Below are 27,179 nucleotides of genomic sequence, written 5' to 3'. Positions count from 1 at the left end.
TCTTTTGATAACATTTTCAATTATAGATGCCATTTGTGTCTGCAAGCAGAGCCTTGTAGAGCAGTGTTTTGGCCAGCTGCTGCTTAAAACAATTCCCTTTAAAAGTATCAAGAAGACGTAAGATTTCATTGTCTAAACATGCTTCACAAAACTGAAATTTTAAACATTAACTTCCCAAGCTGCATTATTCCAGATTCTTAAAATTTACAATATTTGGAATTGGATTTTAGTACAAGACACTCCCCTGCATGATAATATGGTGCAAAATTTCACAATCTTTTAAATACACAGCCCTGTGGTTATTTTAAAGTACAGTACTGTAGTGTGAAATGTAGGTAACAGATGAAGAGCAATGAATTGATCAAACAGTGAAATTTCTCTGCATTAAATTGTGTGTTTCGTTTACCTATGAAATGATGGGGGGGGTGATACCACACACGTAGCAAAATGTGATTTCCCTCCTCAGTCTGGAGTGTAGCCATCAGTCACCTGGGACCATCTGTTCAAATCTAATACTTTTCTCCTGTTACTGTTTTCATCCTGCCACTACTTGAGGAAAACATGGGAAGAATAGCATTCCTTTGGGGCGGGGGAAGGAATCTGTTGGTGGCACTACATCCTAGCAGAAGACTGTCTCTTTGTCCTGTGGGGCAAGGGGGCTACCAGAGAACAGGTCACTTCTACTCAAACAGATGAGGACAATTTTGCGGAAAATCTGATATACGTTTGTGGGTGACTCTTAAGCAACAGCAACTGTAAAAGTTCTTACGCATATGGATTCATTCAGCATACCACACAGCTTTCTTTAGATTGCTTAGGGAGGGTTTCCCAAATTTTGATGCATGAGGCTCCAATCTTACACTCTGAATAAAAGGCATATATTTTCTTAATCAGTTCCTCAAACATGGTCCTGCCTCAGGTCAGGTGTCAGTAATTGGCATCTTTGGGGATTTGTCAGGGCTCCAGTGCCCCAATAGTGGGTGGAGTGCAAGTATATGTCCCCAGCCAAGGCCTGCTCTGGGCCTCCCTTTTTTTTAAAAAAAAAGTAAATAAATAAAAATCCAGCACCATTTTAATTTCCCTCAATATACAGAAACAGTGCTCCAAGGCATTGTGGGAAAATAAAATGGTTGCCCCACACTGAGGATTTCAGTTTACATTTCCCACAATGCCCTGCGGCATCAAGGGCATTGTGGGGAATGTTAAATGCTGGCCGCCATTGAAATGGCCCTGGAAGACATCCATGTTGTAACTGCAGAACATATTGTTTAGCCTTCTCTCTGTTCCATCAGTTAAGGCTCAGGGATGGTTCTCTGAAAACTGGGTGATCCTTCAGGGCTTCTTCCATGCCTTTCAACAGGTTGAAATCCCAGAAAAACCTTATTCCTTCCCTTGATTCGCTGTCAGCTCTGTGAGAAGGAGGTGATACTTTGGGCTTGTCAGAGGTGAGGTGGGGTTGTTACAAGTTGAAGCAGCAATTCCTGAAGTGTTTCATGGCACCTTGCTGAACCAGACATCAAACTAGTATTGCGGGCAAGTATATGCTTAAAGCAAAAGGTTTTTTTGTTTACTTACTTAATTTATATGCTGCCCTTTGGCTTACAGCATAAGCTGTAAAGAATGTCTATAAGCTTACCATAACACCATAATGCCAAGGTGGGAAGATGGGGGAAATGAAGGACAAATGACAGGGTGGGGAGAGAGTTCTGTTCTTATTGACAAATCTAGCTTGTTATCGGTGGAAACAATTTTACCGGCACTCTCCAAACCCAATGCTTTCTGGGAGGGAGCAGTTTTGCAAGAGTTACATTTATGTCTAAGGAAGATGCCAGGATTGGTGGCAGCGGGTGGGGGCTCCTTCACAACTGACAAGCCTAGCTTGTCATCAGAAGGAATGATTGTCATGAATCCCTTTTAGTTCTTCCCACCACAAAATCAACTTGCTGCCTTGTAGAGATCCTGCTTTACCTCTGACAAGCACCAAATACCCCCTACACATTCTCAAGACTCATATGAATATATACCCATAGTAAACATGTGTTTACAAATGGGTGTCTAGAGCAAAAATAATCAGGGACACAAGGAAAGAACTATTGAAGCCAATGGCTAAAATAAAGACCCGGGTGTGCATGGCTGGGTTTAAACTAAGCACGGAACTCCCAGAAACTAATTTTCTGTGATTGCATTTTCTTCTCTGGGGCACCACTCTCATGCCTGCAGTTTTGCCTGCAGTTTTCAGACTAATTGCCCAGAAATCACATGGGGAGATTTGTAGAATCATAGAGTTGGAAGAGACCACAAGGGCCATCCAGTAAGTGATTCTGTTTTCATCCACCCCAGAACTGTGGGAGCCATCCTTGCAGGAAAACCACTGCAGCTATTCCTCTGGAGCAGGACCAGTGGGTCAGGGATGATGGGAGTTGTAGTCCCAAAACATCTGGAGGGCTGAGTTTACCTATGCCTGCTCTGGAGTATGGCAGGATTTGTGCTGCTCAGGTAAAGCCAATCATCTGTCCTTTGCCACACACCTTTGTTCCTGATAATAGGCATCACTGAAACCTGGTGGGATGAGTCTCATGACTGGAATGTAGTAATAGAGGGATACAATCTATTTAAGAGAAATAGACCAAACAGGAAAGGAGGAGGAGTAGCTTTATATGTTAGGGATATGTATACCTGTGAAGAGATCCAGGATTTAAAACTTCAAAGCCAAATTGAGAGTATCTGGGTCAAAATTAAGGGAGAGAAAACAACAGTGATCTCATTGTGGGAGTTTACTATAGATCCCCAAGCCTGAGGACTGAGGACACAGATGATGCCTTCCTGGAACAGATGGCCAAGCATTCCAAAGGAAGTGAGATAGTAGTAATGGGGGATTTCAACTATCCTGATATTTGTTGGATGTCAAACTCAGCCAAGAGCATAAGGTCGAACAGATTCCTCACTGGCCTTGCAGACAACTTCATTGTCCAGAAAGTGGGAGAAGCAACAAGAGGATCAGCCATTTTAGATCTGGTCCTAACCAATAGTGATGACTTGGTTAGTGGGGTAGAAGTGGCAGGATCATTAGGTGGGAGTGACCATGCTCTTCTGGAGTTTATTATCCAGCGGAAAGGAGCAACCAAGCATACTAAGGTCCAAATTCTAGACTTTAAGAAAGCCAACTTCAGAAAACTTAGGGAAACGCTGGGTGAAATCCCATGGACAGTAATACTAAAAGGGAAGGGAGTTCATGATGGTTGGGAGTTTGTTAAAAGGGAGATATTAAAAGCACAACTTCAGGCAATACCAATGAGACGGAAACATGGAAGGTGCCTAAAGAAGCCAGGCTGGCTATCTAAAGAACTTTTGACTGAGTTAAGATTTAAAAGGGATATGTACAAAAAATGGAAAAGGGGGGAAATCTCCAGAGAGGAATTCAAACATATAGCCAGCACGTGTAGAGACAAAGTCAGAAAAGCTAAAGCACAGAATGAACTCAGGCTCGCCAGAGAGGTTAAAAGCAACAAAAAGGGCTTTTATGGGTATGTCCGTAGCAAAAGGAAAAACAAGGAAACAGTGGGGTCACTCAGAGGAGAAGATGGTGAAATGCAAACAGGGGACAGAGAAAGGGCAGAACTCCTCAATGCCTTCTTTGCCTCAGTCTTCTCCAAGAAAGAAAACAACGCCCGACCTGAAGAATATGGAGCAGATGATTCAGCAGGGGAAACACAGCCCAGAATAAGTAAGGAGGTAGTACAAGAATACTTGGCTAGTTTAGATGTATTCAAGTCTCCAGGGCCAGATGAACTACATCCAAGAGTATTAAAAGAACTGGCAGAGGTGATTTCAGAACCACTGGCAATAATCTTTGAAAATTCCTGGAGAACAGGCGAAGTTCCAGCAGACTGGAGGAGGGCAAATGTTGTCCCTATTTTCAAAAAGGGGAAAAGAGAGGACCCAAACAATTACCGCCCAGTCAGCCTGACATCAATACCAGGAAAGATTCTAGAGCAGATCATTAAGCAAACAGTCTGTGAGCACCTAGAAAGAAACTCTGTGATCACTAAAAGTCAGCATGGGTTCCTGAAAAATAAGTCATGTCAGACTAATCTGATCTCATTTTTTGACAGAATTACAAGCCTGGTAGATGAAGGGAACGCTGTGGATGTAGCCTATCTTGATTTCAGCAAGGCCTTTGACAAGGTGCCCCATGATATTCTTGTAAAGAAGCTGGTAAAATGTGGGCTAGACAATGCTACCATTCAGTGGATTTGTAACTGGCTTACTGACCGAACCCAAAGGGTGCTCATCAATGGCTCCTCCTCATCCTGGAGAGTAGTGACTAGTGGGGTGCCACAGGGTTCTGTCTTGGGCCCAGTCTTGTTCAACATCTTTATCAATGACTTGGATGATGGGCTTGAGGGCATCCTGAGCAAGTTTGCAGATGACACCAAATTGGGAGGGGTGGCTAACACCCCAGAGGACAGGATCACACTTCAGAATGACCTTAACAGATTAGACAACTGGGCCAAAGCAAACAAGATGAATTTTAACAAGGAGAAATGTAAAGTACTACACTTGGGCAAAAAAAATGAAAGGCACAAATACAGGATGGGAGACACCTGGCTTGAGAGCAGTACATGTGAAAAGGATCTAGGAGTCTTGGTAGACCACAAACTTGACATGAGTCAGCAGTGTGATGCAGCAGCTAAAAAAGCCAATGCAATTCTGGGCTGCATCAATAGGAGTATAGCATCTAGATCAAGGGAAGTAATAGTACCACTGTATTCTGCTCTGGTCAGACCTCACCTGGAGTACTGTGTCCAGTTCTGGGCACCACAGTTCAAGAAGGATACTGATAAGCTGGAACGTGTCCAGAAGAGGGCAACCAAAATGGTCAAAGGCCTGGAAACGATGCCTTATGAGGAACGGCTTAGGGAGCTGGGTATGTTTAGCCTGGAGAAGAGAAGGTTAAGGGGTGATATGATAACCATGTTCAAATATATAAAAGGATGTCATATAGAGGAGGGAGAAAGGTTGTTTTCTGCTGCTCCAGAGAAGCGGACACGGAGCAACGGATTCAAACTACAAGAAAGAAAATTCCACCTAAACATTAGGAAGAACTTCCTGACAGTAAGAGCTGTTCGGCAGTGGAATTTGCTGCCAAGGAGTGTGGTGGAGTCTCCTTCTTTGGAGGTCTTTAAGCAGAGGCTTGACACCCATCTGTCAGGAATGCTTTGATGGTGTTTCCTGCTTGGCAGGGGGTTGGACTGGATGGCCCTTGTGGTCTCTTCCAACTCTATGATTCTATGATTCTGACACCTGTACAACACCTCTGGGCTCCTGGGTGTTTCTGTGAGCTCAGTTCCTCTTCTGGTTTGTAATAAAGCTAGCAAGTTGGCTTTCTTGTTTTGGTTCTGTTTGACAATTCCCAGATAGATTTCTTAACTGTACTTCTTCCTTGTATCTCTTGCTGGTATGTAGCAATCTTTCATATTGCTATCTTTAAAAATTATTTTTAATAAATCCACCTCCTCTATTTGGCTAAAGCCTCGAGTGCTGAATCTAGTTCCTAACTTATTGGTTCCTGCTGCTGACTAACTTGGTGGCCTTGAGGATCAGAGAATAAAGAGCCAGATGACATCCACTAAGGTTCTAGGAGTCTCCTGGCCCAGACTGATTGGAGTGGTGGCAGTGGTCTACCTTGCAGGGTCGATTTTGGACCCTGGTCGTTTGGGTGCTGCTAAAACAACAAGGGCTTTCTTCCAGGATGTTGGGAGCTGTTCCTTGACACCATGTTCGTAATGTGCGAGATGAATGATACTGTGGTCTCACTTTATTCTGAGCTGAAGGAAGCCCCACTCCTACTCCTCCTCCACTCATACAGCTGTGAGGGTGTATCTGTATGTATCTGCTTAGGTGACAGAGTGTGGGTTCTGGTCCTACGCGGGCCATTTGTCTAAGGTCTGCTCCTGGGCTGGAGATGGGACTGAGGGACTGAAAACTGGAAGGAATGGCACGAGCCACATCCTGCAACCACTTTACATGCTGAAGCCCTTGATGGCAGGGAATGCCAAATGCAAAGCAGCTGCCTGCATTGTATTCAGAGCATTTGCCAAAAATTCCCATTGTGGGTGGCTTGTTTCAAAACAAAGAATCCTTCCTTGGGAGGTCCATTTAAAAAAAAATCAGATTACAGTAGAAGGGAGCTGCTAGTGACCAGGGAATTTCTCCCCCCTCTATCTTCAGCTCCTGTAAAGAATGCAAATAGTTATGACAGATTTGTACCAGCCAATGTATACATGGTATTTTTTCCTACCATGAGACCACATTCCTCCCCCTGTCAGTCTATTACTCTTTTGCCAGCTTCAGTCCTCCAAGCAACTTGGAACCCTCTTTTCTCCACCAAACCGTGGCAAGCTGTGCTTTAAAACTACAATAGGACTAATCAGGAGCGACTTAGCTTTCCAAGCTATTTTGAGATTACAAACACCTACATGCACACACAAGGGTGAGATAGAGAAGAAATTCAGTTTGGTCTGCATGCTGATGACAACCAACCTCACCCATACTTTCCAAAACAATATACACTGTATACTTCCCCATTTACACTTCCCTGGGTTTTCGTGGAAATTACATACAAAAATGCATAATACTAGGGGAAAATGCATGCAGAAATATCTGTATATTAGGCAAAATCCCAAATGTGTTTGTTGTTGTTTAGTCGTTTAGTCGTGTCCGACTCTTCGTGACCCCATGGACCAGAGCACGCCAGGCACTCCTGTCTTCCACTGCCTCCCGCAGTTTGGTCAAACTCATGTTCGTAGCTTCGAGAACACTGTCCAACCATCTCGTCCTCTGTCGTCCCCTTCTCCTAGTGCCCTCAATCTTTCCCAACATCAGGGTCTTTTCCCTGATAAATGTGCTAAAATGCTGGCGAATGTTTTTGAGGACTTTAAAGAAAAATGGAAAACTGATGAAACAATGATGAATAAAATTTAAGAGTGGGAAAATAAGAAACTGAGAGAAACTTAAAGGGGACAGATTAGTCCATATCTAACACACTTACTTGCACACACAATCAGCATTGTAGAAGGAGCAAATTTATTCCTGTGGGCATTTTAAAGGCATTTATTGCAGAGGTTTCAAGAGACCTTGGTTTCCTTGTGAATTTGCACGCTGCCAAAAAGCAGTGGAAGGGGCTTCCTTGTCCCAATTACTATAATGCTGTTCCTCCAACAAGACCAACGCCGTTCTGTTTTCTTCCCTTTTTGCTACATTCCATTGCATTGGCAGAATAGCAATAGAGAGTTTGTGTGCCCATCATATGATGCTGGGCAATTCTTGACAGGAGTCAAAACTATTTCAAATTGTTTTCACTCTTCCTATTAGCAATCTATGGAAAAGGCAGGCTAATTTTAGATTACGAACATGTCCCTGGAGTTTTTTTGGAGGGGTTGCATCTTTAAAACAAAATGAAACACCCAAATCATTAATTCATTGACTTTTACAGAAAAAGAAGTTTGAAAGGACACCCATTAGTCATACAGTGTAAAAGAGCGACATCTGGTGGCTTTGTTTATGATCGTATTCCATATTCCCCCTGGTGGATTTACAGTCAGGGTAGACAATACTGATTTTTTTGAATATTTTTTCTGTTGTTATTTTAATTTGTTTCTTGTTTGTAACTGTTATATTAAGGAGGGGCCAGAACGTAATGCTGGACTACAGATTTGCATTCAGAAGATCCCATTTTCATTCCCTTGTATCTCCGGGAAGGCCTGGGAAAGAGTCTGTTGATTCCAGGGGGTTTTAAACGATGGGTATTTTAATCAGTTTATTTCTGGTTCTCTTCTTCTTCTTCGTCGTCTTCTTCACTTATTTATTTACACTCCACATTTTCCCCTGATAGGAACTCAGGGTGGCTTTCTAATAAAATAGCAACAACTAAAAACATGGGGTTGCAGAAAGCAATCATTTAAAAAATAACCATAAACATTAATAGAAATCAAATCATAAACAAATTTAAACAATCTGTTAAAGAACATACAGATAATTACAATAAAACAGCATGGTTCATGTCACTTTTGCATGTGTTTATTCCTAAATCCATGTTCCCTCCTAAATCTGCAACTTTAAAAAGATCTGCAGGTAGATTTCTATTTGGATATGTCCATCAATATATAGTTTTGAACAAATCTACCCAAAATATGTATTTTTGTTATTGACATTCTATTTATTTATTCATAATAAACAAATAATTTCAAGTCCCACAATCTCCCTCTCTTCTCCCCTGCCCCATATACATAGACATCTCATACCTTTTGGAACTTTCCAGTGTTGTACAAAAATTCCGTAATGTTACTGTCCGAGTATATTTCAGTTACCATGCCTACGTTTAATCCCCCAAACCATCCCTTAACTGACTCCACGTCCCTCATTCCTTGCTCTTTCCCTTTCTCACTATATATGTAAGCTCCCAGCTAAGAAAATAACCAGGAGAAAGGATCAGCTAACTAAGAAAAGAACCAAAAACAAGATATAGCAAAACAAGAGAAAAGAAATAGAGATGAAGAGAAAGGGGGGTGGAACAACCACCAAAATTTCCATGTAACAGAGATGATTAATGGATGGGTTCCTGTGATATACCTTTATATTTTTTAAAAAGGACCTTTGTTTTCCTATCACTCAGTTGCCATGTTCACATGACACAGGAAGCCAAACTGAGAAACCTTGGCTATAACTTTTGGTTAGAAAGGAGAGAGCTTAAGCATGGCTCCAGAGTTGGATGACACCTTAAGCCGAACTTTGGGTTTAACTCAGTGTGGCAATGAGGGGACGAAGCCATAGTGAGCATCTCCCTGGAAGCCTGCATCTCTGCATTGTCCTGGTAAATTTGGCTTACCATGTCAGGCAAACTAGGCCAACATGCAGAATCTATGAATTCTTGCCCTATTACTATGAATGTGTCTTCTTTTAAAATTTGATGTCATTTTTTTCGCAACCTGACCAGAGGTGAAATGACCATTAGGAGGAGCACAGAGAGGGGAAACACCATGGTGAGACCCTACCTGCCCGCGGACTGTCTCGCCAGAGTGGTGCATGCTCTGGTTATCTCCCGCTTGGATTACTGCAATGCACTCTACCTGGGGCTACCTTTGAAGGTGACCCGGAAACTGCAAACGGTCCAGAATGTGGCAGCTAGACTGGTGACTGGGAGTGGCCGCCGAGACCATATAAGACCTGAAAGACCTACATTGGCTCCCAGTACATTTCCGAGCATAACTCAAAGTGTTAGTGCTGACCTTTAAAACCCTAAATGGCCTCGGCCCACTATACCACCCCCACTGTTCTGCCCCCCACTGAGGTCCAGCTCTGAGGGCCTTCTGGCAGTTCCCTCGCTACGAGAAGCCAAGTTACAGGGAACCAGGCAGAGGGCCTTCTCGGTAGTGGCACCCACCCTGTGGAATGCCCTCCCACCAGAGGTCAAAGAGAACAACAATTACTAGACCTTTAGAAGGCATCTCAAGACAGCCCTGTGAGAAGTGAGGTTACAAGGAACCAGGCAGAGAGCCTTCTCAGTAGGGCGCCTGCCCTGTGGAATGCCCTCCCATTAGATGTCAAGGATATAAACAACTATCTGACTTTTGGAAGACATCTGAAGGCAGCCCAGTTTAGGGAAGCTTTTAATATTTGATTAATTATTGTATTTCAATATTTTGCTGGAAGACACCCAGAGTAGCTGGGGAAACCACTGGGCGGGGTATAAATAAATTATTATTATTATTATCATTATTATTATGCAGCAAAACCTGACACCTTCATCATCCCAACCTGCAATAAAATATGTCTCCTCCATATCGGTCTCTACAGCCACAGAAAATGTTGTCACTCTCCAATGGTTTGACTTTAACCTTGAAAGTGCACCCTTCATTTGTCTCCTGAGACTGATGGATGTGAACAACAATGAGCTTCCAATTGGTTTCCAGTTCTGCATTGTGATTTATTTCACAACTAATGTGGGCTTTTTAAACTACACCTTAGATTCTAACCCCTGATAGATCTGGAATGTCCAAAGCTTGTACGTCTCCTAAGGTAACAGAAGTTTTAAAAGTCATCTTCATCCTTGTCAGAACCTCTTTCCAAAAGGGTGCAACTATTGAGCAATTTCAGAGTAAGTGACTGATGCAGCTGGTTGTCCAAGATGAGAACAGGATGCTGGATTAGAGAGGCCATTGGCCTGATCCAGCAGGCTCTTCTAGCATTATCTATATTGAAATGGCACTATATCATCAGTATCTATCCTGGCCCATTCAGGTGTATTTGAGTCTAATTCTGATCTCCAGAACATGGCCTGGGAAATCAAGTATGCTTTGTAATACATAAATTGGGGAGAGTAAATCTTCTTTGCGCAGCTGTGAGGTTAATTTAGAAAAAAGCAATATGTGGTTTTATGCCTGCTCCCCAAATAAACTTCCCAAACAGCTTGCCTAAAGGGAGGATGTGTGGGGAAGACCTCTTAAAATATACATAGGATTTCTTCTTAACGTGCATTCTAAGTGCATTTCTTCTTTAAATATGCATTCTGTCAGGCGGCACAGGAAACAACCCCCACGACAGGTTGCCAGGAATGGACAAGACAAGGAAAAGTCATTCCATCTACTTTTATTTAATATTCACAGATAGAGGCCTGGGAATGTAGCCTCTCATAATAATGGTGTCGTCCCAAGTGAATCTCCACCCCCTCTGCCTCTCCCACTTCCTCATTTGTCAATCTCATAGTCTCTCCTAAGGGTGCTGAAAAGTGCCTCTGCCTTTGAGCTCTTTGCTCTCCTACTTTCAAGGCTTGCTGGATTCTGGGAGGGGGAATCCGGAATGCTTTCTAAAGAAACTGAGTCCATCAGCTGTCGCTCCCCTTCTTCTTCTTCTTCTTCTTCTTCTTCTTCTTCTTCTTCTTCTTCTTCTTCTTCTTCTTCTTCTTCTTCTTCTTCCTCCTCCTCCTCCTCCTCCTCCTCCTCCTCCTCCTCCTCCTCCTCCTCCTCCTCCTCCTCTCCCATTATTTCCCAGCTTTTCCCCTCATCTGCCTCTGAGCTGTGACCTCCCTCAAACTCTTATTGCAATTCTGAACTGTCTTCCTCTTCTCTGGAAGGGCCAGGCTGGGGAGGCCGTCTCCACCATTCCTCCTCTGCTCAGTCCCTGACACATTATAAAACATAGTTTCAACTTGAAGCTGCTTTGCAATGTTCAGGGAAAAGCAAAATCTGAAAGATAACTAAGTTCTGATTCGTACAATACATGTAGTCCAGGAGCAGAGATCAAGTCAGTTTGCATTAAGATCCACAAAGAACAAATTCCTCAGGCATCCATAATTTAAACAGGCCGTCCTGCTTAAATAACAAAACTGCTGAAATTGCAAGACACAGGAACTATTGTGACTCCATCAATGTATTGATACACAGAGTGACTGGGGAAACCCAGACAGATGGGTGGGGGTATACATTATTATTATTATTATTATTATTATTATTATTATTATTATTATTATTATTTTATTATTAAAAATGAAAACCTAATTATATTCCAAGAGACAATGCAGGAGGCAGGCAGCCCTTCGAATATAGGTTGCTTCCTCAGATCTTGCAGTTAACCTCATACTTCATCTTTGCTCCTAGTTTGCTTTTGGCTAAACACTCTTCAAATCTTCTGTCCATTTCTTGGTTCTGAGATTCTGAGAACAGGCTTTTCCAGTCACCAACAGATCCTGCAAATATTTAAGAAAAATGAATAGTTTTAACATATATTCAGAAGGTATTTTATTAAGCTGGAGTCTCTTCAATGGGGTGGATTTGCAGCAATGGCCTCCCAGACACAGTGTCACTTGCCACTTGCAGGAAAAGGGAGCGGACGGCCAAGACAGCAGCAAAGTTATGGCAGTGCGATGGCAGTCTTTTACAGAGGAATTTTTCATTGCAACTAAGTCAAAACTAACTTTAAAAGAGGACAGTGCACTGGTTCTCACTTCACAATAGGGTAGACAATTATGCAATGTCAAAAAAGTGGATTTGCATACATTTGAATAGAAATACATCTCACCAGATTGGGGAAGACACCAAGTGACTTGTGTGCTCCTTAAACCAACCTTGGACTGGACAGCCCTCAAACAGAGGACACCTTTAGCTAAAGAACGACTAGGAGCAGCTCTTGAAAATAGATCACTGTCTTTTGTAAAGTAGGACTCATGGACATCCTATTCCACAAACTCCAACCATATCTTGTGGGATGTATGTCTGAGTGATATTTGAAAAATCACCACCTGTTTCTCTTTTAAAATCTATTATCCAATTTGTATCTACTTCTGACACCAAAGTAGGAGACACAAAAGACAGGACTGCCTAATGATGTGAGGGGGACCTTGGTGTAGTTCCTTCTGATGGATCCCTCCTATGCCAAGTCCCCCATATAACATGGGTGCCCTCTTAGCTCTTGGAAACAGGGGGCAGAATCAAATCATTGTGGGAAAACTAAGTTGTGGCTCCCAGTTGCTCAGTGCTGTCCACTACTGGAAAAAATATGTGAACAGGAGAGTCCAAAGCAGGAATAAGAAGGGGGCTTCAATGGGGCATGAGCAAGTTCCCCAGGATGCCGTATGCTGATACCAGTGATATGATGATGGGAGCTTTTTCTTCACCATAATCCTCAACAACTTCTGAGCTGATTTTATTCAATCAAACATGGATTCCTATTCCTTTACCCTGTGTTCTTGGATGATAACAAGGAATGATAACATGCCTTGAAATCACAGGTCTGAACTGAAATATAAACCTTGCAAGCCTTTGTGACAGCCCTAATTTACAAAACCATACACACAAAAATAGCTTGATAAGTAACTGTACATAGTTGTGATCACTTAGCAGACAACTGTCGGTGAACAATCTTATTAACCCTCACCATACCCTAGAAATTTACCTTTGCGGAAAAGAGCGTCTCCAAATGCTCCATGAGTTTCGATAGATTTCTGCTTCATAGCTTTGAAGCTGCATTCTTCTACAACACTTTTAATTTCTTCTTCAGTCACGGAAAACCCACAGAATTTAGCTATTTTTTGCAATCCTGAATGTATATCCTTTTGTTTTTTCATAAACAAGAGAGAGCATATTGCATATGTCAAAAATATTATATCTATAGTGGAGCAAAAGTAATGTGTTTGTTAAATTAACACAACATCATCTACTACTCAGTAGTCCAAAGACTTCACTACCCTTTTGTCAATCTCATTTAAATACCTATTTAGGCATATGGACATATGAAGCTATATGTTTAAATTAGGACTGATTGGTTAATGTTTTTTGTAAGTCAGCTGGCAATGTTTTCCCCCTTTCTTTTTGTTATATTTTTTAAATAACATTACTTTAAAATATGAAATATACTCGGAGTCGAGAGTGAATTTCATGCTCTTTATTCAGCTCATATTCATCAAGGAGGAGAAGAGAAGACGAATCGCTCTTTTCCCAAAACCATCTGCTTATATACATTATTTCCACAATGGGCCTTGCGTGATTGGCTACTTCAGGGCTACACCCGTGGGCCAATTATATTGTGGATTGACTTCTGCCTGCAGCCTGATTGGCTGCTCCTACAGGCCAATCAGGTAGCAGATTCACTTCTGCCAGCCGCCTGATTGGCTGCTCCAGCAGGCCAATCAGGTTGCGGATTCACTTCCACCTGGAGTTGGATTGGGTAGCTCCCGCTGATTCTGAATCCTATTGTTCTAGGATTCAGCTCAGTACATAACACCCCTCCCCTCTAAGTTCCAGTCCTGCCCGGGAAGTTGCATTCGTAGTCCCCAAGGTCTGCTGGCCGCCTCCGTGTGCGTTGTGGCCTGGGGTGTTCCTTGGTCAGGGGTTCTGGTTCTGGCTCGTGTTCCGAGGCTGCTGGCTGTGCCGGGGCTGTCTGGTCTGGCGCCACTGAACCACTAGGTTGTGACTCTGGTTCCGGTGTCCTTCCAGCCTCGGGGCGCCCCTCTGTGCCTACTGCTTCTGCTTCTGCTTCCCCTGCCCACCCCTCTCGCTCTACAGGCCTCACTGCCCTGCTGTCCCCTTGGGACCCCTCTGTCCCGCTCTCCTCCCGGGTTCCTCCTGGGAATCGTCGCCGTAGCTGGTCGCAGTGGCGGCGCCAACATTGCCCCCCTTCCGTTAGTACCTCGTACGACACGGGACCGGTCACCTTGGTGACTGTGGTGGGTACCCATGCTGGGCCTGCCCCAAAATTCTTTGCATACACTGGGTCCTGGGCCACAAATGTCCGGGGGTTCCTGCCTTTCCCCACCACTACCTCATCCTGAGCTCTGTCGGGGTGAAGTCGGTCCAGTCTAGTTGCAAGGCGCCGGCCCATGAGTAGTTCAGCTGGGCTCCGGCCCGTCGTTGTGCTTGGGGTGCTGTGCTGTGCTAGAAGAAATGCGGCAAGGCGGTATTCCCAGTCCCCTTGTGTTATGCGGCGGAGGCTGTCCTTGGTGGTCCGCACCATGCGCTCCGCTTGGCCATTGGTGGCAGGGTGGAATGGTGCTGAGCGGATGTGGCGGATGGCGTTCTGCGCTGTGAAGGTCTGGAACTCCTCTGACGTGAATGCGGTTCCATTGTCCGAGACGAGGGTGTCAGGGAGCCCGTGGGTTGCAAACAGCTTACGTAGTACCCGGATGGCTGCCGCCGTAGAAGTGGACGGTACCAGTGCGACCTCCAGCCATTTGGTGTAGGAATCCACCACTATGAAGAATGTTTTTCCCTGGAAGGGGCCAGCGAAGTCCACGTGCAAGCGTGACCATGGATGTCGGGCGGACTCCCAGGGCTGGACTGGGGCCCTTGGGGGATCCGGGCGGGATTCTTGGCAGGTCTGGCAGTGTTGGACCCAGGCCTCTATCTCTCTGTCAATCCCCGGCCACCACACATAACTCCTGGCAAGGGCCTTCATCCTCACTACCCCTGGGTGTGTCTCGTGTAGGGCTGTGAGGACCCTTTTGCGGAGGGGCTGGGGAACAACGACCCTGCTTCCCCATAACAGGCACCCCTTGTGGGCCGACAGTTCATGTTTGCGGTTTGTGTAGCCAGCGAATTCTGGCCCGGGGCTGCTGCTGGGCCATCCTCGCCACACCCAGTCCAGGACCCGGGAGATGACCCTATCTTTTGTGGAATGGTGCGCAACTTCTTGTGCCTGAATGGGTCGGTCGGGAAGCAGCTCCAGGGTCATAACCTCTTGCGCAGGCGCTGGGTCGGGGCCTGTTTCTGGTAGTGGTAGCCTGCTGAGTGCGTCTGCGTGGCCCATCGCCTTCCCAGGGCGGTGGATTAGTGCATACTGGTAGCCGGCAAGGAAAATTGACCACCTGAGGACACGTGGAGACAACACTTGGGGGGTCTGCTTCTCGGGGGCAAACAGGCCAAGCAACGGCTTGTGGTCAGTCACTATGGTAAAGGGCCGCCCGTACAAGAAATCATTGAATTTTTTTACACCCTTCACGATTGCCAGACCCTCCTTGTCAATCTGTGAGTAGTTTCGTTCGGCTGCAGCAAGCGTCTGGGAGAAGTATGCCACCGGCACCTCTCTTCCATCCGGGAGTTGGTGTCCCAGGACAGCGCCGATGCCATAGGGAGAGGCGTCGCATGCCTGCACCACTGGCAGCCTCTCGTCGAAGTGTGCCAAGACCGAGTTCGAGACGAGCAAGTCCTTGACTGCCTGGAATGCGGCCCTTTGTCGCTGGCCCCACACCCAAGGGGCCCTTTTATCTAGGAGTCTGTGTAGGGGCTCCGCTACCGCTGCCTTATGGGGAAGGAAGGCATGGTAAAAGTTCAACAGTCCCAAGAATGACTGAAGTTCGGGCTTGCTCTTGGGCGCTGGGGCCTCACAAATGGCCCGTACCTTGTCACCGGTTGGATGGACCCCTTCTGCGTCCACCTTAAATCCCAGAAAGTCCACCTGCGGCACTCCCAGTAAACACTTTTCCCGCTTCACCTTGAGGCCCGCCGTCTGGAAACGGTGCAGGACGGAGCGGAGGCGGTCCTCAAATTCCTCTGGTGTGGGCCCGGCGATCAGTACATCATCGAAGAAGGGGGTGACGCCAGGAATCCCTTTAAGGAGAGAGTCCATTAGATTCTGGAATATGCCTGGTGCCACGCTAACGCCAAATTGCAGCCGCTTTACTCTGAATGCCCCTCTGTGCGTCACAATCGTCTGAGCCTCTGCTGTGGCTTCGTCCACAGGCAACTGTTGATACGCTTGGGCCAAGTCCAGTTTGCCAAAGATTTTTGACCCAGCCAGGGTGGCGAGGACATGGCTGACCACTGGCACTGGGTATGCATGGGCCGTGAGAGCCTTGTTTATGGTGCATTTGTAGTCTGCACAGATGCGGACCGAACCATTAGGCTTGACGGGTGTGACAATTGGAGTTTCCCAGGGGGCGTTGGGCACCGGCTCCAGCACTCCTTGCTCCACGAGCCGGTCCAATTCCTCGTCTATGCGGGGTTTCAGGGCGAACGGGACCCGGCGGGCCTTGTGCCTGATGGGTTGTACAGCGGGGTCTAGCTGTAGGGCAATGGGGGGTCCTGTATATCATCCCAATGCCCCATCGAAAACCCCTGGAAACTCTTTGCATATGGCGTCCACGTCCACTTGTAAGCTAGTGCGGTTCACCCTGGTAACGGCTAGCCCCAGAGGTCCAAACCATGCCAGTCCCAGTAAGCTAACGTAGGGGCCCTTAACTACCAGCAAGTCCAATTGTTGCTTTCGCCCTCGATATTGCACCCTGAAGGTCCCCACCCCCATAGTAGGGACCTTACGTTTCTGGAAGTCCCGGAGGGTGAATGGGGCCGGCCTTAGTTTGGGACCCCCATTAGGGCACAGTTCCCTTAATGTTCGGGCCGAGATTATGGATAGAGTTGAACCCGTGTCCAGCTCCATGCGGCATGGGGCTCCCTCTATCTGTACCTCTATATAATTTTTTTCTGTGCTGGGATGGGGCAACTGGAATACCTGGTAGTCCGTGATCTCCGTCGAGTTGCCTTGGTGCATGGTGCCGTGTGACCTGGGGCTCCTGGGTCGGTCATCTGATGCTTGTCGACGGGTGAGTCGAGCCCGACACACCCGGGCGATGTGTCCCAATTTTCTGCACTGCCTGCACTCTGCGTTGCGGAAACGACAGGTCCTCCTCTCGTGGTTCTCCCCGCAGCTTGCACAGTTCCCTCCTTCTCGTCGAGGCTGCTGTGGTGTGTGTGCTGCTTGAGTGCGCCGCTGTACTCGGTGTACTTCCTCCCTGTCAGATTCGGATTCGTCGGTGAGGTCTTCGTGGTAGACCCTCGGTTGGGATGGCGGGGCCGGTCGTGCCTCTTGCGTTGACCTCTCGGCGGCTTCGGTTGCCAGGGCTTCCTCCAGAGCAATCTGGAACGTGAGGTCTTTTTTGGCGTAGAGGCGTCGTTGCAACATCTCGTCCCTCAGGCCACCGACGAGGCGGTCACGAAGCATGTTCTCCAACTCTGAGAAGTTGCATAACCGGGCGGCTTGGCGGAGGGAGGTCACAAACCCAGTTATGGTTTCCCCTGGGGCTTGCCGCTTTGCGTAGAAGGCATTTCGGCAAGCTACCACCGAGGGCTGTGGTGAAAAGTGCTCCTTCAGCCGTTCCATTATTGTTTTGTAAGAGACGGTAGCGACATCTCTAGGTGCAAGGAGAGCCCGGGCGATTTCAAACGTCTCCTCTCCACAGACGCTGAAGAATGTCGCCCTCTTCATGGCATCGTTGGTGACTTCTTTCGCTTGCAGGAGGAAGTTGAAACGGGCGGCGTACCCTTCCCAGTCTCCTGATGCTGGTTTGAATGGCAAGAAGCTGCTGTCGGTTGCCATTCTGGGTTCCTTGGGTCCTGGAGCTGAAGCCTGGATGCACGGTGCGATGCAGCGGTGCAGCAGGTGGCGGTGCTGCGGTGCAGTGCGTGGTGGCGGTCAGCTCAGCAGGATCCCACCTTCGTCGCCAGTGAAATATACTCGGAGTTGAGAGTGAATTTCATGCTCTTTATTCAGCTCATATTCATCAAGGAGAAGAAGAGAAGACGAATCGCTCTTTTCCCAAAACCATCTGTTTATATACATTATTTCCACAATGGGCCTTGCGTGATTGGCTACTTCAGGGCTACACCTGTGGGCCAATTATATTGTGGATTGACTTCTGCCTGCAGCCTGATTGGCTGCTCCTACAGGCCAATCAGGTAGCAGATTCACTTCTGCCAGCCGCCTGATTGGCTGCTCCAGCAGGCCAATCAGGTTGCGGATTCACTTCCACCTGGAGTTGGATTGGGTAGCTCCCGCTGATTCTGAATCCTATTGTTCTAGGATTCAGCTCAGTACATAACAAAATATAAGAATAAAAATGATGTTTTAACTCTACACTGAAGGTGGAGGCCAGTGTCATATAAAAAGAAACTCACACAAGTGGGTTCTTCAGCTGTGGTCTCAGCCCTGCTTCCTCCTGGCCTTCAAAAATGACAGGTGTAGAGCGACCTAGGTATCCCTTGAGAGGTATTCTAGCCTAATATATGCTTTTGCTTTCAAAACTCTGGCCAGAAGAAACCATCTCTTTGGCTTAGCTGCCAGCGTAGGCCACAACCCTAGACAACAACTGTGTTATGAGCATTTCAGAAAACGGTCAGATATGAAATGGCATGTCCGTACGCACTCATCACAGACAGGACATTCACGTATAAAGTGTCCTTGTGCATTTATCGCTTCGATAGCAGTTTAGAAAAAAAAACACCTAGTTTTGATCTTCCTGGGGCTAATGTTAACCTCACCTCCTTAAGTTCTTCGTAACATATGCCCATGACATTTTCATCGTCAATGTACTTGTCCCATTCTGAGACATGGTCAAAGTAGGAGCCCCAACACACTGGATAAAAAGGAGACGAGAGCTGCATGATTTCAACATTTTAAAGCTTATCATTATAAGCAAATTCAGCTATACAAATTAGAATTGCTGGGGGAAGCAGCATTGTTTCCCACAAAGAACACTTCAAAGTAGAAACTATACAAATTTGGGGAGCATTTCAGCAGTTTTTCCTTTTTGTGTGGGGGTTTAAGAGGTTCCTAGTGGTTTCCTGTTGGTGCACAGAAGCCAGTAGCTTTATTTTTCAACTTTTCTCCCATCCCAAATGTCATTCTGGGTGGAAAGAATGTGCGACCCACCACTATCCTACCAGAGTAAGCTCGCCAAAGCATTTTCACCATTTTGTGGCCTTATCCCTGGTTTCTTCCATGCCCAGAGCCCCCTAGAATTCACACATACACCTTAGATCCTTAATGCAAGAACTATCTGAGGATTTAAAGCTCACTGTTAGCATACACACACACACACACACACACACACACACACACACACACACACACATGGATGTTTTAAGAAGGCATGTACATGCATGGCTGTCATGGACTGGCTGGGTGCACAGGAGTGGTGGGAAGCACTAGCTAGGGAACCCCCAAGGGAACCTCCAAGTGATGACAGCTCAGAGCCAGAGGATTGGTGGTGGGACAATGATGAGTTGTCAGAGGGAAAAGAGGGAGCAGGCTAGGAAGAGGGGGTGTCAGGAGCTGAAGAGGGGAAAGGCTTTAGTGAGCAGGAAGAGGCTGGGGCAGAGAGCAGTCTAGAATCAGAGATTGGAAAGGAAAGGCGTCAAGGCAAAGATCAAGCAGGCTGCTGAAGAATCCCGGGGGTCTCCCCCTCCTGCTGCAACTAGGTCCCCTCCCCCCTGATCTCCCAGAACCCTCAGGGGTATGAAGATGGCAGAGAAGAGACAGGCAAGATGATAGCGCTTCAGATTGCTTGGGAAGGAATTGGGGGAGGAGGAGTCTTAGGCAACTGCGGGAAGGCGGGGGACCTTAAGGTAAAGGTAAAGGGACCTCTGACCATTAGGTCCAGTCGCAGACGACTCTGGGGTTGCAGCACTCATCTCGCTTTCCTGGCCGAGGGAGCCGGCGTACAGCTTCCAGGTCATGTGGCCAGCATGACTAAGCCGCTTCTGGCGAACCAGAGCAGCGCACGGAAATGCCTTCCCGCCGGAGCAGTACCTATTTTTTCTACTTGCACTTTGACATGCTTTCGAATTGCTAGGTTGGCAGTAGCAGGGACCGAGCAATGGGAGCTCACCCCGTCGCGGGGGTTCGAACCGCCGACCTTCTGATCAACAAGCCCTAGGCTCTGTGGTTTAACCCAGAGCGCCACCCGCGTCCTTACAACTGCCTCACTGGGGCAAGATCTAATGGGAAGAGTTGCTGTGCTCACTAGACCTGAGCTGTTTTGTTTCTTTGAATAAAGAGTTAACTTCACTGGCACATTGTGAGTTATTGCTGACCTGCTCCCCATACCCACCCTGACAATATAGGATTTTAAACGTTGAAACCAGCACATTGAAATTAGCTTAGATACGAACTGGCAAACAGCACAGCTCATGAAGGTCTAGGGTCCGGACACTGAGGTCCAGCACCAAGGGCCCTCACAGCGAGAAGCAAATTTACAGGGAGCCAGGCAGAGGGCTTTCTTGATAGTGGCGCCCACCCTGTGGAACGCCCTCCCATCAGATGTCAAAGAAATAAACAACTATCTGACTTTTAGAAGACATCTGAAGGCAGCCCTGTTTAGGGATGCTTTTTATATTTGATGAATTATTGTATTTTAATATTTTGTTGGAAGACACCCAGAGTGGCTGGGGAAACCAAGTGTATAAATATATTATTATTATTATTATTATTATTATTATTATTATTATTATTATTATTATTATTTTACATGGCCAAAGGCCAAACTTCCAACAGAAGTTATGCCACTAGATTCTGGAGTGATTGATGTTGCTGGCCCATCTTCAAAGGCAGACCCAGCACAATACAGTAGTCAAGTCAAGTGGTTATCATACATTGGAGCCAACTCCTAGAGGCCGAGGTCCCTTCGCCCTCCCCCCATAAAATATTTGAGGTGGCCAGCTCCCACCCAAAGTTGATGGACATTTCCATTCAAATTGTGTCTGTGTGCTACATCTTGAGATTGATTATGCAGGGCAGGGCTTACCTGCCCCTCCCCAATTTTTTATTCTAGTTGTCACCCTTCTTTCCATAGCATTCCTGGCCGTGTCTAGGTCCTAAGTCTCTGCGAAAGGATGAAGCTGGCATATTAACCAGAGGTGAAAGTACATACACTTGGTTTCTGCTGCCACCTAGATATCCAAATGGGGTCCTAGATCCAGAACCTCTTCCCATACCATGAACTACTTTTGCATATATATTTTTGACATTTGCTGTAAAATAAAAAGGATACCTTTTCCATTCATAAAATCTCTGAAATATGCATCCCATGTTGCATTAGGAAAGGCAGAAAAATTATTGCTGAAGTGAAAATAAGACACCATTGTATCTTTGGGATTCCGAGTCAGCGCCAGTATCTGAAAAAATTAAGATAGGATTCGTGCTTTAAGATTGTGCTCTTAATGCTCTGAAATAATATTTAAGTGAATGCTGCAGTAAAGCAGTCTTAGCTGAAAGACTATAAGATGTATGCACTCACCTTGGCTTTATTTTTGAAAATAGATTTGGGTAGTAAAAGAGGAGGGAGATGAGTTACTATGATCCTTCTGGAAGGTAATTTCGTCATCCTCTTAAATAAGATAGAAAATAAACACTGTGGTCAATCCATTCCTTTCTTCACTACATTGTAGTATGAATTGCAGTGGAAACATTTCCTTCCAGATCTTTCACTAGATCTATTTTCATTTTATTTATTTAATCCCTAGCCTGGTTGGTTCCTAAATGTCTACATAACATACAAAGCACTCTTCCCAATTCTGATTTTAAAGCACAGCTACCACTTTTCTGGGAATGTGTGTGTGTGTGTGTTTGTAATGTCATGTGGTAAATACAATTCTTTCATTGTGTGCACAGTTATCAGTATTTTACAGTTAATTTTTTTTAAACCTGGTTATAAAGACTGATGGGTGAACTTCCAGCTGACCAGGAAAAAGGAAAAATAAACACGATGATGAGCTAGATTTCTGGAACTGGCAGATTTCAGAACACTTTATATGTGCTGCTGTTAATACAAATGACAAAGTGAAATCAACATCTGCGGGGGAAAGTGCATCCCCAATCTAAACCAAACAAAAATTGCAAACCCTCTTCCAATGACTCCTGGCGAGGTTGTGCCTCCCTGGTACATGTCATTATTACGCTCTGTGTCTTCAATCTGCTCTTCGGCTAAAAAGAAGAACTTTTAACAGTCAGAGATGGGAATACATGTGACTGTACCGTGAAATGACATGAAGCAAGTTCTTAAAATAAATAAACAAACAAACTTGCCTCAGAGACACTGTGTCCATCAGGCCATGAATACTTTGGCTTGGCCACCTGTGCCCCTCAGGATGACACGACATAATCACGTGGCCAACTGCGACCAAGCCACAGCTTTTTGCAGTTTAAAATAGGGGAGAAGACGGAAACTGTTTGGCCACCTCAGCGAAATATTACCGGGTACTCCCCTCACCCCAAAGTGATGCAATTCCTCCACGCTCCCACAAAAATAAGTAAAATCTCCATGGAAGGTTTTCTCCAGACACCAAAATGTGCTGGGGAAAGCATTAAGGCAGATCCGCGCTGTACATTTAAAGTATGTTCAATGCGCATTTGAGGGATGTCATATGCTTAAAATGTGCATTGATTGTGCTTTAAATGTGTGGTGTGGCTCTGCAGTAAGTTGAACAGTTAAGTTGAACACCCAAATAATCGGAAAGAGCATGTGCTGCTGGCTTCTATGGGCTCAACATGTATGGAGAAAGGCCAATGTTATTTCCCTCTAGCATAGGAATCCAAATGTCTGCTCCTTGGGTGACAGAGTTCTGATGCTTCCTAAACTCATTTTTAAAAAGAGTGGTTCTCCTAGACAATGAGCACTATCTGTCTGCTTTCCAGAGGCTAATTTATGCCAGTGATGTGCTGATTGCTGGTGAACTAACCTTGATGGCATCTAGATCCCCGAACTCAAGACGTGGAGGCACTGCCAATTCCTCTTCAATTGCCATTCTTCTTTTATATTCCTCTTCTGTATATTTCCCAGCCCTGAATTCCAAGTCACGTAGCATGGTTTCAAGCCAGTTTGTACCTGAATGAGATGCAAAATGTCTGGGGTATGTGCTTCATGCTTCTTTTTAATAACCAGCTCATGGAAATCCCTGCTAATAATAATAATAATAATAATAATAATAATAATAATAATAATAATAATAGTAATTTATTATTTATGCCCCGCCTATCTGGCTGGGCTTCCCCTGCCACTCTGGGCGGCTTCCAACAAACATTAAAATACATCAAATATCACAGATTAAAAACTTCCCTAAACAGGGCTGCCTTTAGGTATTTTCTAAATGTCAGGTAGTTGTTTATCTCTCTGACCTCTGATGGGAGGGTGTTCCACAGGGTGCCACTACCGAGAAGGCCCTCTGCCTGGTTTCCTGTAGCTTTGCTTCTCGCAGTGAGGGAACCGCCAGAAGGCCCTCGGCGCTGGACCTCAGTGTCTGGGCAGAACGATGGGGGTGGAGACGCTCCTTCAGGTATACTGGACCCAGGCCGTTTAGGGCTTTAAAGGTCAGCACCAACACTTTGAATTGTGCTCAGAAACGTACTGGGAGATAATGTAGGTCTTTCAAGACCGGTGTTATGTGGTCTCGGCTCAAGGACACTGCCCACAAATAAAGAATTTATCCAAAATGTAAAAAGTTATTATTAAATTGGTATTTAAAAGACGAAATTGTTAAGGATGTAATGGTAAAATGGGCCCAAGACTTCAGATATACAATAGAATTAGAGAAATGGGGAAATCTTTGGAAATATGATATCAAATTTACAGCCTGCTATTTAAATAAAGAATTTTTTAAAAAAATGATGTGCAGGTGGTACCTCACTCCATCAAAATTGGTGAAAATGAACAAAAAAACCAGTAGTAAGTGCTGGAGATGTAACCATAAGGATGGGAATCTATTCCACATGTGTCTTTAGAAAGCATGCTAGACCCTCCCCCCCCCCCGAACCTGGCGAGCCCTGAAAGTAGAAGAGCAGAGGGCTCAGAAGCAAAGAGCCCTCAGCACCACTGGTAGAACAGATGATGAATGAGGAAGTGGGAGAGAAGGGGAGGAGAGATTTACTCGGGGCAACACCATTATTCCAAGAGGCTGCATTCCCAAGCCTCTCTCTGTAAACATTGAATAAAAGGCAGATGGTAAGAACTTTTCCTTGTCTTCTCCATTCCTGGCAACCTGCCACGGGAGTTGGTTCCTCTGACCATTCCTCTGACCATTATTAATGTTCAGACATGAATGTGTAGTCTGGGTGTGAAGCCAAATCAGACAGTTCTCCATTTTTTAGTATATAAATAGGGAGAGTCATACAAGTACTCCTCCTGTGACTCTTTCCTCTTCGTGGTTGGGCTATTTAGATTCATTGGCTATAGGTAACTGCACCTTTGTAATTTGTTTTTTATACTGAATATGTTCCATGTAGGGTTATGTTCTTCATATACTGCCTTTCATAAGACATTTTTGTTAGGGTGGAAAAGATGGCTACTCACCCGTTTTAGGATATCCTGCCAGGATCACATCATCCGTTCTGGCATCAAAGGTTTCAAGAGCTTGGAAATTTTCTAGCTTGCAAATAGCAAGAGGATACAAAATCCCTTTATAAGTAAATAGCTTATCTTCTGGAGCTAGCTTGTCAGCATCAGCCGACATCTTGTCCAGAATTTCAATACGTTTCCTGTTCATGGTCATCTTTGTATCTGATGGAATGGACACTTGATGAAGACTGAGATGTGAGCTACTCTGCCCGAACAGATTGATACTTATGTTGATCAGAAAAAGTTAATATATTACCAAGATTATGATTCCTATCTGGTGATGCAGTTCACAGTGTTACTGTTTAACCAAGATGCTTGTAAAGTATCTCTAGCCTTTGTATTTCCCATTCCATACTCACGGCAGTCCTTGATATCTGGGCTTCTGATTCTTTCAGAAGTCATCATTATCAAGAAGAGTTTTGCTGGATCAGTTCAGGTCCTCATAGAAATTGGTTTGGTGTGTTCAGAAAACAGGCATTGCAAAGCAGGAGAAAGAGACTCATTAATAAGTGTGGCAAACAATGAAAAGTGTCAGCAAGTCGTAGAGCAGCCATAATACCATGTATATGTCATAGAATCATAGAGTTGGAAGAGACCACAAGGGCCATCCAGTCCAACCCCACAGGAAACACCATCAAAACATTCCTGACATATGGCTGTCAAGCCTCTGCTTAAAGACCTCCAAAGAAGGAGACTCCACCACACTCCTTGGCAGCAAATTCCACTGCCAAACAGCTCTTACTGTCAGGAAGTTCTTCCTAATGTTTAGGTGGAATCTTCTTTCTTGTAGTTTGAATCCATTGCTCCATGTCCGCTTCTCTGGAGCAGCAGAAAACAACCTTTCTCCCTCCTCTATATGACATCCTTTTATATATTTGAACATGGCTATCATATCATATCATCATATCATATGTCCATTGATTGAAATCAGTGCAAATAAATGATTTTGGACCACCACTTCAAGGGTTTGTAAAATAGGGTTATTTTCCAGCAGCATTTTACAAGAAGATAAACAATGAGCCATGCACAGTTGATAACCTTCATCCCATATCAGCTAGTTTCTTCTGCTTTTGTCTTAAGAGAGCTATTGATTTCTCTGACTAAGTTTGCTTAAACTATTGCACACAGAAGTATGAACTACTGTGGCCACACCCTTACGTAAAAGCTTTGCTTTAAATGCCTTATCTTGGCGTTCTGAGACCAAATGCTACCCTTCAAAGTTTAGCACCTCAGGCCCTGCGAATGAGGAAGTGAGTTGGGGAAGGAGTTAGCTGCAGTTAAACTTAGCTGATTGCAGGTTCTGGGAGCTTATGACCAGAGCTTGTGACCAGGACTTGTGAACATGGGAATTTGTGAGGGTGTTGAGCGGGGAAGGCCCTTGGTGCTGTCTCAATGCATAGAACTAAGAGACATGGGAGGTGAAGAAGCTGCTGCAGAGACCTGCAACACCTGTGCCATGTTTGTCTTCCTCCCAGAGAACATGCAGAAGTATCCTTGTGGCAACTGCAAACTGATTGCCTTGCTGAAAGAGAAGGTATAGCAACTTGAGCTACAGAGCAAGATGCAGAATTTTTCAATAGAGTTGAGTGGACTATGCTGGACTAGTAACACAGGCGGGGTGCCCTTAGAGAGGAAGGAGATTGCCCACTGCAAGTGATGAAACCCTGGAGGAACATGACACACAGAAGCAGGGCTGTCAGGAGCCATGCTGCGTCACTGGAGCTGCAACATGGATTCCACACGCTCACCTCACAGTTTCAACTGGGAGCTGCGTTGCAAAATTCAGGGAAATGCGGAATATTGTGTCCTCCCTAAAAGAGGGCACGTGTTGTGGTGAGACCTGGAGACTGACCTCCTGTGTTGTGGGTGGGTAAGATTGGTCAGCCACAACACCCGATTGGTAGGTCCCTTTATGTTGGGTTCAATCTGGCCAATGGGGCGCAGTCCAAACGGATTGAGGAGGCCTATATATTCACATGCACGTGACCCAGAGCTTCCTCTTTCGGTGCGTACATTTGGAACACCTGCCCACCTCTCCCTACTTTTAGGGCTTTTGTGCTTGACCTTGCTATGCCGCCGTGTGTCGTCTGTCGTTGGGACAGGGGCACGGTAGGAATTTACCCCACTTGGCTGATTGGCTGTGGCCATTGGGGTTTTGCCTGCCGTGTAGCAAATTGTCACATCTTGTAATGTTGTGGATAGGCACTGGTTCAGGTGATAGGGATGGGAGAACACTCTCACCATCACTATGTGAAGGGTATTCCGTTAAAGGAATCCAGGGACTCAAATGGTTTGGTCAACCCCTGAGAGGGGGGTTGTGCCCATGCCTGAGTCCAGGGGAGCATCTGGGGAGTGGACATAGTCTGTTCCTGGCTTTCCGCCTATCCAGGTGTTCACCCTTGGCTGACCTATGCTGGTGCCCTGGGTCAGCGCTACCTGCAAGGGTGCAGGGAGCTAGTCAAACTAGAGCCTATGCAACCACTCACTTTCTGTAATCAATAAAGTTGTGGCCTAAATTCTGCCAAAA

The 27,179-nt window shown here is 45.5% G+C and overlaps 1 protein-coding gene across 1 annotated transcript; it reads right to left on the bottom strand.

Moving 5' to 3' along the window:
* Nucleotides 1–11,052: 11,052 nt before the first annotated feature.
* LOC118081926 (sulfotransferase 6B1-like) lies at nucleotides 11,053–24,922 on the bottom strand. Its single transcript, XM_035108529.2, has 7 exons — nucleotides 24,608–24,922; nucleotides 23,001–23,146; nucleotides 21,560–21,649; nucleotides 21,314–21,437; nucleotides 18,804–18,898; nucleotides 12,949–13,105; nucleotides 11,053–11,743 (listed from the first exon to the last, which is right to left on the bottom strand). Exons 1-7 carry the CDS (start codon nucleotides 24,804–24,806, stop codon nucleotides 11,613–11,615), a joined length of 942 nt encoding a protein of 313 aa, XP_034964420.1. The 5' UTR covers nucleotides 24,807–24,922; the 3' UTR covers nucleotides 11,053–11,612.
* Between the last annotated feature and the right edge of the window lie 2,257 nt (nucleotides 24,923–27,179).

The sequence above is a fragment of the Zootoca vivipara genome, chromosome 3 (genome assembly GCF_963506605.1).
Source record: "Zootoca vivipara chromosome 3, rZooViv1.1, whole genome shotgun sequence".
Lineage (NCBI taxonomy): Eukaryota > Metazoa > Chordata > Lepidosauria > Squamata > Lacertidae > Zootoca > Zootoca vivipara.
The sequence above is the reverse complement of the archived record's forward strand: the minus strand, read 5'-3'. Positions and strand labels throughout refer to the sequence as shown.

What these genes read in the sequence shown, in the direction of transcription:
- LOC118081926 (XM_035108529.2), bottom strand. Translation starts at nt 24,806, where the DNA reads ATGACCATGAACAGGAAACGTATTGAAATTCTGGACAAGATGTCGGCT. An exon ending in TTTTCAAAAATAAAGCCAAG is followed by an intron (nt 21,438 to 21,559) that starts GTGAGTGCATAC and finishes TAATTTTTTCAG; the next exon opens with ATACTGGCGCTGACTCGGAA. An exon ending in GTTACGAAGAACTTAAGGAG is followed by an intron (nt 13,106 to 18,803) that starts GTGAGGTTAACA and finishes AAAAAACAAAAG; the next exon opens with GATATACATTCAGGATTGCA.